This window comes from Paramisgurnus dabryanus, chromosome 7 (assembly GCF_030506205.2).
Source record: "Paramisgurnus dabryanus chromosome 7, PD_genome_1.1, whole genome shotgun sequence".
Lineage (NCBI taxonomy): Eukaryota > Metazoa > Chordata > Actinopteri > Cypriniformes > Cobitidae > Paramisgurnus > Paramisgurnus dabryanus.
The window spans coordinates 4,964,450-4,982,765 of record NC_133343.1 but is presented as its reverse complement, the minus strand read 5'-3'; the positions used below and the strand labels follow the sequence as shown (position 1 = coordinate 4,982,765).

The 18,316-nt window shown below is 35.2% G+C and overlaps 1 protein-coding gene across 2 annotated transcripts in view; it reads left to right on the top strand.

Annotated features, from left to right (window-relative positions):
• The window catches only part of pld5 (phospholipase D family member 5), a 32,187-nt gene extending 15,158 nt beyond the window's left edge, over window positions 1-17,029 (top strand). For both annotated transcript variants that reach the window (XM_065260317.2, XM_065260318.2), the window contains exons 2-10: window positions 4,344-4,480; window positions 6,229-6,412; window positions 6,656-6,764; window positions 7,057-7,184; window positions 10,597-10,794; window positions 12,969-13,117; window positions 14,423-14,588; window positions 14,703-14,793; window positions 15,412-17,029. In XM_065260317.2, the coding sequence (XP_065116389.2) occupies window positions 4,344-4,480; window positions 6,229-6,412; window positions 6,656-6,764; window positions 7,057-7,184; window positions 10,597-10,794; window positions 12,969-13,117; window positions 14,423-14,588; window positions 14,703-14,793; window positions 15,412-15,665 (1,416 nt within the window). In that variant the 3' untranslated portion in view covers window positions 15,666-17,029. The remainder of the gene's footprint in view (window positions 1-4,343; window positions 4,481-6,228; window positions 6,413-6,655; window positions 6,765-7,056; window positions 7,185-10,596; window positions 10,795-12,968; window positions 13,118-14,422; window positions 14,589-14,702; window positions 14,794-15,411) is intronic.
• Window positions 17,030-18,316: the final 1,287 nt, after the last annotated feature.

Below are 18,316 nucleotides of genomic sequence, written 5' to 3'. Positions count from 1 at the left end.
TGAGCTGATTTCAACTCTCTCTGACACTCACACCGTTCATGATTCGCCGTGCCGTGAAAACTGTTCGCATTTTGGGCTTATTTTGTGAAAATTGAAACCAAAATAGGTGTAAATCCCAAGGGGGGCTGGGGGGACAGGTCCCCCCTATCTGAGGGTTGTCCCAATTTGTATTACTTTTATGATGGATGTGCTTTTTCTGAACATTTTGTGACCTCTAGATGTACATAATAGAATTTTCATTATGGGGATAAACTTTATCATTGAATTATTAATATCTCCAAATTTCAGCTTGATATTCAAATGTAATTTATGTTACAGTACTTCCGGTACAGTACTGTTGTCTAGGGATGCACCGATACCACTTTTTTGGAATACGAGTACGAGTATGAGTACTTGCATTTCAGTACTTGCCGATACCGAGTACTTAATAAAAAAACATGATTTAAACTTACAGGTAACAGCTTTAGTCATATAATTTAACAAAAAAACAAAGGACTAGTTTTCCAGTTTGTTGTAAACTCTGCCTCTTTGGACAACACAGGAGGCTTTAACCCCTTACACGCCGCTCAAACATAGACATTTCTCAGACCGTGGTATCGATTCCAGGTATCGGGGGACTTTTAACGAGTACGAGTACTTTAGAAAATGTGGTATCGAGGCCGATACCAGTATCGGTATCGGTGCATCCCTACTGTTGTCTATATATAAAGCCAAAGATTAGGGTAATAAAAGAGCACAAAATCGATCACCGCAAGAAGGTAATTCCCTGTAATAATGTGCTTGCTTCCAGGCGTACGCCACCGCTCTTTAATTAAACTTCACTTTCCGTGTCTCCTTCTGAGTCAAATGATGTATTTGTCGCTCAACAGACAGCTGTGTACCCCATTCAGACGGCCGACAGATGGAATGAGACACTCTCAGGAGAGATACTGTAACGCTCGGCAAGTTGCAGTCCTAAGCAAAAATCCAAGCTGCTAGTGGGCACTTTTTGGGGGGGAACTGAAACTCCCACAACACAATGCTTTTTAACCAATGGCCACATTAATGTTTAAAGACATCTGTCTGGGTTTTATGCTGATGTTCGTTTACAGAGGCGGGTTAATAGACGCTAAGCGCCCACACTCCAAACAGCAGTTTATCTACCTTAATACCCTAGAAACAAACAGGCGCAGGGCATATGGGAAAAGTTGGCGGAAATTTGACAGCTACATTCTATCATTCTGTAAGTCTAAGAATGTAATTACATGGAGGGAAATTATTTTAAAGAAAAAAGCCAAATCACAGACAGGCATTGATATCTCGACTGCCATTAAACTTTATCAAGCAAATCCAACCTGTCAAATAGGCGCAACAGAGACTGTCGCGGACGAGATGAGCACACAAAATATCACTTAACTCGATATGAATGCTGCATGAATATAAGTCACTATTTAGTTCATTTTGATGGAACTGCTGCCTGTTTGTCTTTTATCAAACACACCAAAAATAGTTTTTAATCATGGTCTAAGCTAAAGATTTATGCTATCAAATTTATTGTAATTGTAACATACTATTTCTGAAAATGTGGTACTGTATACTCAGCCCAATATATTGAAATTGTTGGATTGTGGCAAACTGCAATGGTTCGCAATGACCGAAAAAATTAAAAACATTAAAATGTTATGTATAGCTTTCTAATGGAGTGAATTTTGTGCCATAACTAAACAAACAAATCCAGCATGTTGCCAACAAACTCAATCTGCCTTTGCAAAGGGAAAACTCGACTCGCAAACAAACAGAAAACGCTTTGCAAATACAAAAAGGCAATGCATACACTGTAAAAAATTCCGTAGAAATTCCAGCTGGGTTGCCGGTAACTTACCGTAGATTTAAATTTATGTTTTTACTGGCAACATTTTGTTCAAAGTTAAATGAACATTAAACATTTACAAGTCTTTGTCTTTATAGAGTAAAACTAAAAAAACAGCATCAAGCAAAACATTCTGGGAAACAAAATCTGAAGCAAAAAACAGAAAAAGGTTGATGATGATTTCTGGTTCCCAGAATGCTTTGCATGAGACTGTTATTGTATAGTTTTATTCTGTAAAGATAAAGACTTGTTAATATTTCAAATGTATTTAACTTTGAACAAACTCTTGCCAGTAAATAACATAAATGTAAATCTACGGTAAATTACCGGCAACCCAGCTGCAATAACATTGAAATTTCTACGGAATTTTTTTACAGTGTAGGTGTAACAAATATCTACTGTGTTTTGCAGCAGAGATTCTCTTAGCTTGACTTTCCCACAAATGTGACCATGCAGATTTTTTTAGAGTTAAAATAACCCAGCATAAAGTCATTTTCACCATGTCCAATATTTACTCATTATGAGTCAAAAATAACCCAGCACGGGATAATTTTTTACTCCGCACGTGTTCTGCCTAATATTTACCCATTATAGGTCAAAAATAACCCAGATATTTGTAGAGTGTTAGTTATACAGTTATATATCTGGGTTATACAGATATTATATTATAATTCGAAATGATTTTACATTATTTAGCAAGTTATCGCATTGCATTTTTTCTTTAATATCGTACTTCAATAACGCCTTTAATCTGTCCTCAATTCAGGTCCTGTGGGTGTCAGGAGTACTAATGGTCTCAGTATCCCAAGTGGCAGTCAAGTCCTCAGTCTTTTATACCTTTTCGTGTCCTTGAACTCCAGTAAACTCAACCAAGATGGCAGACATCCTTTTAACATTCTTCCATGAACACACACAAACATGCTATGTATAGTGGTGGCGGTACAGATTTCGGTCTATAAAGTATAAAACATTTCTACAATAAACAATATAAGCAATAGGGCTGGGTATCGATTCAGATGTCCCAGATTGATTCAATTTTGATTCACAAGCTATCAAATCGATTCGATTTCGATTCAATTTTCGATTCCGGAGAACCACTGGCACAAGTAAAACAAACAACCCTTAAAAATATTTTCTGAATGATATAACATAGGAGACATTTTCTTGATATTATACTATAGAATTATCTTTCAAATAAATATAAATGTACTTGCGCCTAGGTCTCTTATGTATATTACATAAGAAAAAGCTGCCTGAGGGCACTGAGAAGATTGACAGTGAGTAAACAGATTTGCCTTAAAGGGAAATAAGTGACTTAACTGCCATGTTACCAATTATATTAAATAAACTTCATGAATTACTTGCCAAACTTAATATAGAAATTCTGTCATTATTTGCTCATCCTTATTTATTTATGCAACCTCATTTCAGTCCAAACATGCATGACTTTCTGATATTGAAGAATTATACTGGTCGTTTTTCTTTAGGCAATTACAAGAAGAACATACAACTGTACTAATTACAAGTGGTTTGGAGGTGGGGGGTGTCTGCCCTTTCGAAACAAATGTAAGGATGTGGTCTAATAACTTGAAAATCCTAATTAAAAAAATATATTTGGGAATATGAATACACATTATTTTGTCAGTAAAAATTCAATCTGACCAGCCCTAAAGCGAATCATATACCATTGCTAATGCATGCAATGTACCCAGAGGGCTAAAAGCAGGAAACATGGTCACACAAAAGCTGGCTATTAACACAGACATGTGGTGTCATACAGCGATGGTACAATATTAAATATTTGTCTTTTGTTAAAGTCATTTTTATTGTTCAGTGTTGTAGAGTATTACAATTTAATGTTGTTCCTTGTGATTGTTGACTGTAGTCATTTTAAGAAATAAACAATTTCATCTAATTTATTATTCAACTATTATCTTATTAAGGTCTAATTTATTTACCTTTGCTGAATTATTTTAGTAAATCGAGGATCTCTTCTGTATTGTATATTTAACAGCATACATGCAGAACTAATAGTTGACATGAACTAATGTAGCAATAGGATTTATAAGTCATCCAGTTGCTGGCCACTCACCGATTTGCACCCTCGGCAATCGAAAGGGGGCGTGACCCGATTAGTGTTTACCGCAGCCGATTTTTGGGACCAAAAAACCCTCTGGTGTGTGGTGTCATAGCAATTATTTTGCTTCTCCCGATCTTGTTTGATGTGTCATTTGAGTCAGAGTTGGTCTTACTGATTCATTCACAAGTTAGTTTTCCGACTTTACTTGTTACTCACCCAAACCGATTACATGAATCGGAAAATTGGAAATATGGGACTTACAGGAGTTTCCACCATCCCAATAAAGAAATACAGTAAAGTCATATGAGTGTTTAGGTAACAATATGGGACACAATTTTAGGGCAAATTATTTCTTTATAATCTAATAAGAAAAATAAACAACCCTGTAATGTTGTTTCCGTATGTCTAATGCAGTCCCAGCAGAAGTGCATTGCTGTGTTCGCGCTGGTTTGCTGTTTCGCTGTCCTGGTGGCTCTGATCTTCTCTGCTGTGGATGTTTGGGGAGAGGAGGAGGATGGTGTAACTGAGGAGAACTGCAGCAAAGATTGTCGGTAAGAATGAAGCAGACAGACATGCGTGTTATTTCATCAAAAAATTCAAACTTAGAATTTACTCGCCATGAGGTCATCTCAGATGTATGACTCTCAAGTGTGCCGCACAAGCCCTGAAAAGTGAAGCCAAAACGTCTCGATCGCCCCCCCCCCCAGTGACTGGTCCCAGTATAGGTCATAAACCCTGCCTCCCCATGTTATTCAATGGGACTTGAGACCAACTAAAATATTTATTTCACTTCAATTATCTTTTTTTCCGAAGCTGTTTTCTGTCATTTACTGTAGTTTTTATCACGTTGATGTAAATTCAAATGTTTGTTTTTAAAATAAGTTTTGTGTTTAGTTAGTTATTTAATTTTATAAAAACGTCATGATTGACAGCTGTGATATCGTGTGATATGCGCATTCTGCGAGGGCGAGGTCGTGATTTCGCGTTTTTACTTCCTGCTCACTACTGCGCAGGACTGGTCCCGAAATCGCTACTGCGCAGACTCAAGACCCAAGATGTCAGCGCCATATCGGGACCCTGGCAGCTTCACTTTTCACCAATGGAAGAGGGCGAACAGGCGTCGTCCATCTTTTTTTACAGTCTATGCTCTCAACACAAACAAATAAGTTTACATTAAGATGACATTATACTTTGTTATTAGCGACTTAACATTGTAAAGCACCTACACCCATGATCCATCAATAAAAGTCTTCTATGGCGAAACAATTTATTTGTGAGAAAAAACGAATAATATTTTGAACTTATTTAGCATTCACGTATCTATGGCAACATACAGATCAGCGATAGGTTCAAACAAGGTGGCAAGTTGATAAAATTGAAGCTCATTGGTTCTCACGTGTCTTGTGATGAAACATACATAAGACAACTAAAGGAAATCATTTTGGGTAAATAAACTCTTCACTGTAAAAAAATGTTTTGGTTCAACTTAAAAAAGTAAGTTACCTGCATGTCTTAAAATTTTAAGTTCATTTAACTTAAAAATACTAGTTAACTCAAAACAGTTGTGTAAAAAAAATTATTTTTTATTGAATTAACTAAAATATTTAAGGCAATCGGGTAACACAGTTTTTTTAATTGAACCAACAAATATTTTTTAACAGTGGAGAAGTAATTTAACTTTTTATTTTGATTTTAAAGTGTTTAAAGGGCACCTATTTCATTGCTAAAATTGATGGTTTATGGTTAAAAAAAACATTCTTTTCCACATACCTATACATATAATCTGTACGTTTTAATTGGCCTGAAAACCTCTGAGTCAGCAGGAAATGTGACACTTCTTACCATGTTTGAAAGATTCGCTCACACTGCAATGCTAACAGTAGTTAACTTACAGACTGAGTCCGAAGTGGGTGGAATTATGATAATGTCGGTCTTGTCTACATCACCAATCCTGGGAAGTAAACTGTTGCCTACAATCAGCCCAAGAAAATAGATTTACGTTGAAGACAATAACTTGCATCATCGTTTACTTTGGGGTTTGCACCTTTTGCATATCGTTAACATCTACTAATTTACACACCAAACGAAATGTAAAATTGTGAATCGGACTATAGGTGCCTTTTAAGCAGAGAGCATTACCATTACACTTGTTTTTCACCTTCAGCCATCATCAAATAAATAATTGCATGATGAAAATGTTGTTTACATTCATAAAACAGATTTTTTATTAATTTAAAATGACTTAAGCGTGCATTGCTTGCATTTTAAAGTCAATATGTGATGATTTGTGTGCTCTTAGTATTGTCCTTGTTGAGAACATACCAGGAGAGCTGTCATTCAAGTCCAATAGCACAACTCATCTCACCCTCACAATGGGTCTCAATCATCTTTTGGACCAAGCCAAGCTCTCAGTTGAGATAGTGTCCCCATACTGGGCCCTGACATCCACTGATCAGGGGTCACGGCTTTATTCCACCTATCAGGTAAGTTACCCCATTCTTCCAGTTACATGCATTATAGGCCTTAATAAACTATGTACATCATTAACTTGTTGACTGCATTAAAAACTGTAAATCCATTATTCTGCCATGTCACTTTGGTTAAAAGCATCTGCTATATGCCTAAATGTAAATGTAGGCATACTGTATTTTTCTTATCTGCATAAATTACTCAGCCAAACCAAATCTACAACTCATTTTAATTCCATCATCATTTATTTCCCATAGGGTCAGTTTTTGTTTCAGAGATTGCTAAGTCTGAAATCTCGAGGTGTTAAATTAAAGATCGCCAGTGACCAGCCGAACTCCGCTGAGCTGAAAGGCATGTCAGACCGCTGTAAGTGAACTCAGCTGAACTCACATCTCTCTGCGATGTGTTTTGTTATTCATTGATTTTTGTCCGCTGTGGAATGAATCGCAAGCCTCTCAAAGCAAAAGCCGTAAAGTTGCACACACATTTATCCATCTGTCAAAAGTGACTCTGTTCCCTGTTGCAGCTTTAGCCTCACAAGGTCAAGCACCCTGTATATCGTGCATGCCAGTTGAATGACAGGCAGTTATCTTCTCAAAGGTTGAGAGGTTGACAGTTACCTGTCGTAGCTCACATGGGCTGTCTGTTTCCCTCTCAGATGCAGAAGTGCGCTATGTCAACATGACCGCCCTCACCAAAGGAAGACTTCTGTCCTCATTTTGGGTGGTGGACAGGAAGCACATTTACATCGGCAGTGCTGGCATGAATTGGAAGGCGCTGTCCAAGGTACCTGATTTCTAATAGTGGATTCAGAAAGGACACTTAGTAGAACAGTATGTAAGAAATTTATATCAATTAATCATAAAATGGCCCTGATATGTCACTAGACATTAAGAAATCATTTTCATTTCAAATACTTTTATCACTGACAACAGTGGTCCGGCCAGGATATTGTCATTTAAAAAGTGGAGTTGCAGCCCTCAACAGATATTTATGTTGTCATTCGTATTGGCCACCAATTGTGGGATTGCAGTACCAGTTTTAGCCACAAGTTTTGTGATTGCAGTACCAGTTTTGGCCACAATCCTACATACTGTTTCTCAAAAAAATATACTCATTTAAAGTCTTATGGTCAATAAAGTAATTTTTTATAATTTACTGTTTTATTTTTTTTTTTTTTACATAAAATGATCATAATGTTACGGAAGATGATTAGGGCCACTGGTGAATTTTTTTTTTAATTCTGACTTTAATCTCAGAATTCTGACTTTAATCTCAGAATTCTGACTTTAATCTCAGAATTCTGATTAAAGTCAGAATTCTGAGATTAAAGTCAGAATTCTGAGATTAAAGTCAGAATTAAAAAAAATTCTGACTTTAATCTCAGAATTTGAATTCTGACTGTATTCTCAGAATTCTGACTTTAATCTCAGAATTTGAATTCTGACTTTAATCTCAGAATTCTGACTTTAATCTCAAAATTTGAATTCTAACTTTATTCTCAGAATTCTGACTTTAATCTCAGAATTTGAATTCTGACTTTAATCTCAAAATTTGAATTCTGACTTTAATCTCAGAATTCTGACTTTAATCTCAGAATTCTGACTTTAATCTTAAAATTTTAATTCTGATTTTAATCTCAGAATACTGACTTTAATCTCAGAATTTGAATTCTGACTTTATTCTCAGAATTCTGACTTTAATCTCAGAATTTGAATTCTGACTTTAATCTCAGAATTCTGACTTTAATCTCAAAATTTGAATTCTGACTTTATTCTCAGAATTCTGACTTTAATCTCAAAATTTGAATTCTGACTTTAATCTCAGAATTCTGACTTTAATCTCAGAATTTGAATTCTGACTTTAAACTCGGAATTTGAATTCTGACTTTAATCTCAGAATTCTGACTTTAATCTCAGAATTTAAATTCTGACTTTAATCTCAGAATTTGAATTCTGACTTTAATCTCAGACTTTAATCTCAAAATTTGAATTCTGACTTTAATCTCAGAATTCTGACTTTAATCTCAGAATTTGAATTCTGACTTTAAACTCGGAATTTGAATTCTGACTTTAATCTCAGAATTCTGACTTTAATCTCAGAATTTAAATTCTGACTTTAATCTCAGAATTTGAATTCTGACTTTAATCTCAGAATTTGAATTCTGACTTTAATCTCAAAATTTGAATTCTGACTTTATTCTCAGAATTCTGACTTTAATCTCAGAATTTGAATTCTGACTTTAATCTCAAAATTTGAATTCTGACTTTAATCTCAAAATTTGAATTCTGACTTTAATCTCAGAATTCTGACTTTAATCTTAAAATTTGAATTCTGATTTTAATCTCAGAATACTGACTTTAATCTCAGAATTTGAATTCTGACTTTAATCTCAAAATTTGAATTCTGACTTTAATCTCAAAATTTGAATTCTGACTTTAATCTCAGAATTCTGACTTTAATCTTAAATTTTGAATTCTGATTTTAATCTCAGAATACTGACTTTAATCTCAGAATTTGAATTCTGACTTTATTCTCAGAATTCTGACTTTAATCTCAGAATTTGAATTCTGACTTTAATCTCAGAATTTGAATTCTGACTTTATTCTCAGAATTCTGACTTTAATCTCAGAATTTGAATTCTGACTTTATTCTCAGAATTCTGACTTTAATCTCAGAATTTGAATTCTGACTTTATTCTCAGAATTCTGACTTTAATCTCAGAATTTGAATTCTGACTTTAATCTCAGAATTCTGACTTTAATCTCAAAATTTGAATTCTGACTTTAATCTCAGAATTCTGACTTTAATCTCAAAATTTGAATTCTGACTTTATTCTCAGCATTCTGACTTTAATCTCAAAATTTAAATTCTGACTTTAATCTCAGAATTCTGACTTTAATCTCAAAATTTGAATTCTGACTTTAAACTCGGAATTCTGAGATTAAAGTCAGAATTCTGAGATTAAAGTCAGAATTCTGAGATTAAAGTCAGAATTCTGAGAATAAAGTCAGAATTCAATAATTTTTTTCACCAGTGGCTCTAATCCTCTTCCATATAATGTAAAGACCATTCTGTGAAAAATAATATTGACTGAGTAAGATCATTTTAAAGATTGAAATCAGAAGCAGGTGAAATCAAACATTGATGCTTTTTATCTCTAAGATTTTTTTTTTTACTTTAGTCTTGATTTGGGTCACATATGTGTGAGCAAATATGCATTTATAAATCCAAATGAGGTCCTCGTGATGTTTTAAAATTATTTAAAATATGCCAAGACAAGCATTAAAATGAGATAAAACAACAGAAATTTAGTTTATTATTATAACAATATTCATCCATGCCAAGCTCTTTTTATTGGGTACTGTGTGGAGCTCATCTTGCTTTATGTTTTGCTTTATATATTTCCCCCCCTCCATTTTTAGTCCCATGGGAGACACATTAAAACTCAAATTGAGTTTCTTCCTGCATAGCCTTTAGCGGTAAATTAGTTTAGTGCTTATATGGCCTTGCAATCTCATGAACAACACGTAGGTTCACACTTAAAATGATGAAGTAGATTTGTAATTACTCTTCTTTGGCACTTTTATGAACAGATGGATATGGGGAAATGACTTTATTATATCCAGTAATAGCTACTTTGAGTCCAGATGTTTAAACATCATTGCAAAAATTGTCCATATGACTTATATAGCTCATGTACTCGTAAAATAGTTTTGTTGTGAGGAACAGGCTGAATTTAAACAAGCCAATGTCTGGCACTATATTTCATTTCAAAGTGTAGGTTTATTAAATTTAGTAAAAGATCCTACAGACTACCTTGGTTCTGTCATGGTGTGCATGCGGAGAGAAGGAGACCGGAGGCTCAGAGTAAAGACCCAAACACTAAAATGTTTAATCTACACAAATCTCAGGGACAGACAAAGTCCCTGTGAACAGGAAGTCACGATTGACTTCGGCATTGTGACATAAACTAACAAGAGGTGGGAAACTAAGCAAAGGAACAAAGGAATGAATAAAATACAAACTTAAACACAGTCCAAACTGAACATAACTGTGACAGGTTCATTTATGGAAATTTTATCCATGTTCCTTTTTGGATCTTGACAGCCACAATGATGCTCTGACAAGTACAGAGTACAAACTTCACTGCAACATTTTAAAGCTTTCTGCATGTTTTTCCTGTTTCCCGTTTCAGCTCAAGGAGCTTGGTCTTGTAGTGTACGACTGCAGTTGTTTAGCTCTGGACCTGCACAGGATTTTTTCATTGTATTGGCAGCTGCAGTACAGAGACTACATCCCTTCGATCTGGTCCAAGAGAGTTACAGCCGTGTTCAGCAAAGATGAACCCCTCAAGCTCAGACTCAACAATACAGACGCGTCCGCATACGTGTCGGTGAGATCAATGGGTTTCTTATTTGTCTGACTTTGATTATCTCCCTGTGTTAGACTGGGGCTAGTTGTCACACTTTTACCTACAATTAATTGTTTTTTGGTTTGTTTTCTGTACTGATGCACAGTGTTGGGGGGAAAGCATTACAAGTAACGTGGTAACGTTAAAGCCCAAGATAAATTTAACACATGTCGGCCAATTTTGACAACCTGCCTCAGTAGTCTGATTAGTGGGACACTGTTACAATAGGATTTTGCCATTGTAAAGCCTATCATAGCCTTTTAATACAGTTGGCCCTTGTGTTAATCTTCATTGTTGTTTTATTATGTTGACCTGCTTAATTCCATTCAATTCACTTTGATTGTTACACCCTTGAGACGGATATACGAGGAGTGAAAGTATTGTGTGGATAATCCCATCAGACATGCAGTTGGGTATAATAATATTACATTTAGTCTGGAAATTTTGTTAATGACAGTTTAACAAGTGAAAACAACAATTTTATGGATACTAAAATCTTTCTGAAATCTGAGATGTAGTGCTTGTGACAACTAGCCCCTTTCATGATACATTTATTAATTTAGCTGATGCTTTTATTCAAAGCAAATTACAGATGAGACACATTAAACATTTTGTTACTAGTCTACAAAGCTATGTTTAGGAACAGAGTTGAGGCTAAATGGACCAAGTGATGATTTATTCCCAATACAGCATAATCCATTTTGTCTGCATAATGAACAATGCTTGTAGCTTTATTAATCGCACATGGGGAAATAGCAGTATGTGCTCAACAGACAAGTTAATACATGCATAATACATAATATAAATTTGGTTCCTCATAAATAGACAATAAACATATACTTGCATAGAGACATTTAGCTTCTTGTATAAAAGTTAACTTGTAGCGGCTCACATTAAACTCTAAAGCCTCTCGCCTGAGGGCTTTATTTAAAAATGTGTATGCAAGGGATGCCTAATATCCCCGATAATACTGCAGGCATTCCTTATAACTTGCTTCGATTTGCATATATTAATATAATATTCAGTGGCGTAGCAAGTCGGTCCTGGGCCCATATGCAAAAAAAATGTACGGGCCCCCTTAAGCCAAAGCCCCCCCAACCTTGCCCGTCGGCACTGTTAACTGTGGCACGCAGGTCTGTTAACAACATATACTTTTAATAAGGTAGTCAAATATTTTTACTTTAAAGGGTAGATTTAAATAAAGAAAAACTAAATGTTTTGGGTAGTTTTTGACTCGTGACTTACTTCTCCTCCTTCTCTTTAAGGCCCCACTTTTATGTTTATATTTGTCCATCCTTAATGTTCATGTAGATAGCCGCTATAGTAACCTCTCACACTGTGTTTTCATTTTTTTGGTGCAGCGATGCGTCATTTAAAAAATTGATGGCGTAGTAGTTTACGGCAGCCGCGGAGTGCAAAAAAATAATAAACGCAAACAAGAAATGATGGAGAAATGAGACATTATGTAAAAAAAAGAAATCACTACACATGATATGCATACAAAAATATATTTTTTGCGGCCACAAATAAAAATAACATTGAAAAAAAAATTTAATTGAAAGTTGGGGCGGGCCTATAGGGCCGGGCCCCCTATTGGCCCGGGCCCATTTGCACATGCATACCCTGCATGCCCAGACGCTACGCCACTGACAATAATAATAATATGTATATAAATAATGCATTCATAAAAGCACTAGCCAAAATGATAGATTTAATATTGATATTATTGCTCATATCAAGACTAATTCTACATTCAAACATTCGACCAATTCTTAATGCAAATATTTACATGCAAACCATTGGTTTCACCAGATTAAGGAAAATCACTTACTCCACAGGTTATTAATCTTGGTGATTTCACCTCATACAGGGCATCTGACTCTTAACTTGAGTGTAATGAATCTTTAGTTTTTTCTAGTGACACAGTGTTTACTCGACACATCCATCATCCGCTCTAATGAATTGTGCTGTAATGTTATAAACTATAGGGAGTCATTTTCAGCTCAGTAATAAAGTTTTCTCTGACAATGATGTATGCACACAGACGGCTATCTCATTACTTTGCCGCATTTCTGACCTAGCAAACTAAATATGAGCCGACTTGGAAACTAAAATCAGCTTTTTTTATATAATTTCTCCCTTTTTTTATTTAACAGACGTCACCAAAGCTCTTTTGCCCAAAGGGTCGAAGCAGAGATATAGATGCTATGCGTCAGGTGATCCAAACGGCGAGGAGATTCATCTATATCTCCGTAACAGATTACCTGCCCCTGTTGAACCGCAGCTTGAAAGGATTAGCGACAAGGTAATGCTGATTTTCACAGAAAGAGAATAACGCTTCCATTCGTTTACTGTGAAATATGCCTGTTAATAAATATTACTGACTTGTGTTTTATATTGATAAATAAATTGATATGCCTGAAAACACTGTCAAACCTCAGCTGGGGCAGTAAAGTATCCTTTAATAAGGTCCTAAAATATGTTCCTCTGAGGCAAAAGAGGTGCAAAGCTGTAATTTTTAAAAGGGTACTGCCCTGGTGACACTTTAATTTAAGAATGAAGGATCAAGCCTCAATAATGTTCATGTCACACTATATGGGGCAAGTTGTCACAATGGGAACCTGAATTAAATGACATATTATGGGTCATTTAAAGGGGCCATGTCACAAGACTTTTTTAAGATGTCAAATAAATCGTTGGTGTCCTCAGTTTTAGCTCAAAATACCATATAAATAATTTATTATAGCATGTTAAATTGCCACTTTGTAGGTGTGTGCCAAAATGTGCCGTTTTGGGGTTGTCCTTTAAAATACAAATGAGCTGATGAAATTCAAACACTGATCACAATGATGGTGGTTTGTTGCAATTAAAACTCAATTGTGCTTTTCTCTGCACTAAATGGCAGTGCTGTGGTTGGAAAGTGCAGATTAAGGGGTGGTATTATTCTAATAAGAGCTCTTTATGACATCATAAGGAGAGCCAAAATTCAACGACCTATTTTTTTCATGTACTTGTAGAGAATGGTTTACCAAAACAAAGTTATTTGGTTGATCTTTTTCACATTTTCTAGGTTGATAGAAGCACTGGGGACCCAATCATAGCACTTAAACATGGAAAAAGTCAGATTTTCATGCCATGGCCCCTTTAATGAACACAAGAACAAACATTTTTATAAAGCAATTCTGAGCAATTTATGAAATATCACAAACGTAAAATGGTAACATACAGAGACCAACTGTATCAAATGAACATGTGACAACATGCCCCAATAACAATGACATGCATTAATATTCAAACTGTCTAGGAAATGTATTAATATAGACTTTGGTAAAGAATGCAATTTTTGCAGTATGAATCAAACCATTTGTACATCTGTTCCCGTCCTTGAATCTGATTGAAATAGGGGCAATAAAAGAGCAATATTACACCTGCAGTCGTGCTGTTACGGCCTTGTATATTCGAATTGATTACCTGTGGCCTTGTGTCCGCGACCACATCACAGCATCACTGCGACTGATATACAGCCATAACATTTTTGCTATGTGATAGTGCTTTAAGATTAAAAAAGACTTCTTATGAATACCAGTGTACAGTATTTTGTTTTTTGCAGTTACTGGTCACCAGTTGACGAGATGCTCCGGGAGGCTGCGGTCCTAAGAGAGGTCAAAGTTCGTCTCCTAATAAACATGTGGACACGCACACACCCGTTGACATTTAACTTTATGACATCAATGCAGGCGCTGTGCACAGGGCTTCCCGGCTGCTCTGTCGAGGTGGTGAGGAAAGAATCTATTGCTTTGATCTGTTTATCTTTAGATGCACACACATATAGCGAAATACAATATTCAAGGTTTTTCTTTATATGTACCTGTATATCTGTTTTGACTCAGAGATTTTACAAGGGCAAGGAACAGACGGGTGGATTTCAGCAGAGAGTAAATGAAAATAAATTCATGGTGACGGACAATGCGGTATACATCGGTAAGACTGTCGCAATCTTTCTCTGTACTACTTACTTTCAATGTCAGGTTCAATTTATTGTGTTATATTGACATAAAAAATAACTGCACATTTGTACTGCTGAAAAATAATTAAATAAATAAATAAAATGCAAAAGAATATGTCTTCTGCATTGCTCAAGGTAAAGTGTATGGCTCATTAACCAAACATTGACATTCCTGATGAAAAGTCCCAACTACACTTTAAAAAGTGATGGGTGATCAACCTAAAATAGTTTGTTGTTTTAACACATAAAAACATTTTCTGGGTTAATTAAACTCGAAAGCTGGGTTTGTCCTTTTTGACCCAGGATATTTTATATAGAGTGTATATGGGGCATGTTGTCACAATGGGGTTGTGGGTTATTTAAAGGAATTTTCAGTCAAATCTAAACTAAAAAACAACATTAAACACCATGAATCAGCAAAAACGTAAGGTAACACACCAATTGCATAAAATTGGCACGTGACATCATGCCCAATAACAAGGCAAGACTCTGCTCCAACCTGACATTTATAAAGACTACCAACTTTTCCATGCACAATTCGTTGTTAATTACTCACTTTATATGCATTAATATTCATCTTCTCTATTAACAAGGGAATCTGGACTGGGTTGGCAGTGACTTTGCCTTTAACGCAGGAGTCGGGCTGGTGATTGAGGAGTCCCAGAACCAGACTGAGTACAGGCAGAACTCTATTGTAGAGCAGATGACTGCCGTATTCGAAAGAGACTGGTTTTCACCCTACACAATAAGCCTGCAGGCTGGCAGGAACATCCTTCAAGAGAGCCCAAACACGTGGCAGAAACTACAGGCAGTGAAGATAAAACCACAGAGCACAGAACGTAAATGAGCGGAGGGAGGGAGTTTCTCTAAAGCGGGACCAATGAGCAAAGCACACAACCTTGCCTCGGAAAACCTGTGCCATGACTCTCAACATTTCAATGGAACTCAATTATAATCTTTAAAGGATTTTTGTGGACCATTTTTACAATTTTAATATGTTTTCCTGTAATACAGGACAGTTATAATGCATGCTTATTTAGATAAGCAACCAGTGTGTGAGGACTGTCTAAAACCAAAATATTCAGATCTTGGGCTGCTCATGGAGAATTTTCATGAAAGGACATTGCCAAATTTTTATAACGTTTGTGTAAATATGTTTTCATCAAAATGCTAAATAGCTTATTAACATATGCATTTTTTAATAGTAGATATTTTTTTCGAAAATACAAAAATACTTTGTCGTTTAACTAAATATTATAACATGCCTATATATGCAAAATGTTTACATGATACCGCATGCACAATTTTTTCAACCTTGAATCAATAATCACATGCACACGAAAACTTTCATATGGAATGCAAGCAAAGCTTACACCCTTTAAATATAGCTGTAGATCTATGTGTAATTAAACTATATATAGGCTATATATTGCTCGCCTTTAACATTGATTCTATAGCATGTCTTTTCCTCATATATGCTGCTATAAACTGCTATTGTTGCTTCCAGGATGACTACCTCTTATTATGCAATGCATTTTATGATATACTCAATACATGCATATTATGAAACTGCTTGCTGTAGCATAGATAATGTATTGGACTGAGTTATATTCCCACGTGCCTATGATATTGGTTTTGTACATTGAATGCTAATTTAATAATATCCCTTTACGAGTATAGCACCCCTGATTGACTGTTATAATGAAATATTAAAGAGTTCATTAAACGTTGACTGCTGGTTGTAATAGGCAACATTCAATTCAACATGCAATCGATTTCTCACTGTGTTGATGTAGGCTGTGAGAAAATGACTATCAAAACTAAATCAATTTAGCCGCTCTTGAGGGAACAATTTATTTGGAGTCTAATGCAGTATATCATCATTTTACAGCATCAAGAAGCATTATGTTTTTTAAATGTATGAGTGGTAGTGCAGTCTGGATCAATGATGTCCTAGGTGAAAACACATTCGCTTTGCGTGTATGATGTTAAATATAAATAGCCTTTGTTCAAACATAAATTTGTAGAGATCTGTTTAGGGGATAGCTTATCCAAACATCTTAATTCTGTTATCATTTATGGCTAAACACTAGAAGATAATCGGACGAATTTGGGATGATTTTTCCTCTTACAACAGCTCTCCTGATCATTTTAGGGATGAATCGATTATTTTATCTGATTTTTTTGTGATGTGCCGAGTTAAAAGAATAGTACAAATTTTTTTAATGTGTCATCATTTACTCACCCTCATGTTGTACATTTATTTGTTCTGCTGAACACAGAGAAAAATATTTGTAATGAAGCAAGAAACAGAAGCACAATTAACTTAGGAAAAATAATGGATGTCAATGGTGCTCAAAATGGTTTGGTTACAAACATTGCTCAAAATATCTTCTTTTTTGGTCACCTGAACAAAGAAAATTATACAGGTTTGTAACAACATGAGGGTGAGTAAATTTAACCCTTTAAAAGTGATTAAATCTGCTCGGAAACGTGTCAGGGTCACTCTGGTCGCAAATTGTAAATATTCAACATGATAAGCACACAGTTGATGGTACCCACTGATTTCCATAGCATTCGTTTTCCTACTATCAAAGTCAATGCTTACTGTCAATAGGCATGTATATGTACATGTAATGTATTTTAGTGAACGCTGTGAGGCGCTATTGCGTTACCATGTTTATTACATTGGCAGACAAACGAGTAAAAGTTCAGTTCAACCACATGCTGTCTCCTGTTATCAATACAGACTCCAATATTATACATTTGATCTAGTTCTGAAAAGCACATGCTGTGCAAAGTAAATTATCAAAATCTATTGTCAAAATGTATTTGGACAGTTTTTGTGTGGGAAATGTTTAACAGACAAGTGTGGTTGTGTAAAAGAAACTAAATGTATACAACGATTATGAGCTTGAAACCAGTAAGAAGCAAAAAGGTATTTATAAAAAGGGTTAAAGAAGATATGTGTTAAGTTGTATTTTATTTATTTATTTATTGCGTTAAGTTTTTATTTCATTTGATCTATTATGCATATATGCTAAAAAAAAAGGCTACGAAGTAATGACACTCTGGATGGTCCTCACTTCCTGACACCCCAAAGTTAGAATTAGGTTAAGGTTAGGTTAAACGTGTGTTTAGGATTGGACTATAATCAAAACTATTCTGCCCAAACAGAAATGATTTATCCGTCCGCAAGATGGCGCTAAAATATTGTTATTATTTTACACAATTTTCTGCAACTTTTTACAAAGTCTACTTGCAATGAACCTAAACTATAATACCATATTGACCTAACTAGTTATATATTTATATTAAATATTACAATGGGTTGTATTGAGGGTGTTAGCTACTATTAGTTAAATCCTACTGAAACAGACTACAAAAAGGAATTTTATAGTGGTTTTATTGGTAAAAAAAAAAAACTATTAGAATTTCTCTGTTTTTTTTTTTTTGTTTTTTGTTTTGCGGGGATGTTCAAATGACTTGTTTTGTTTC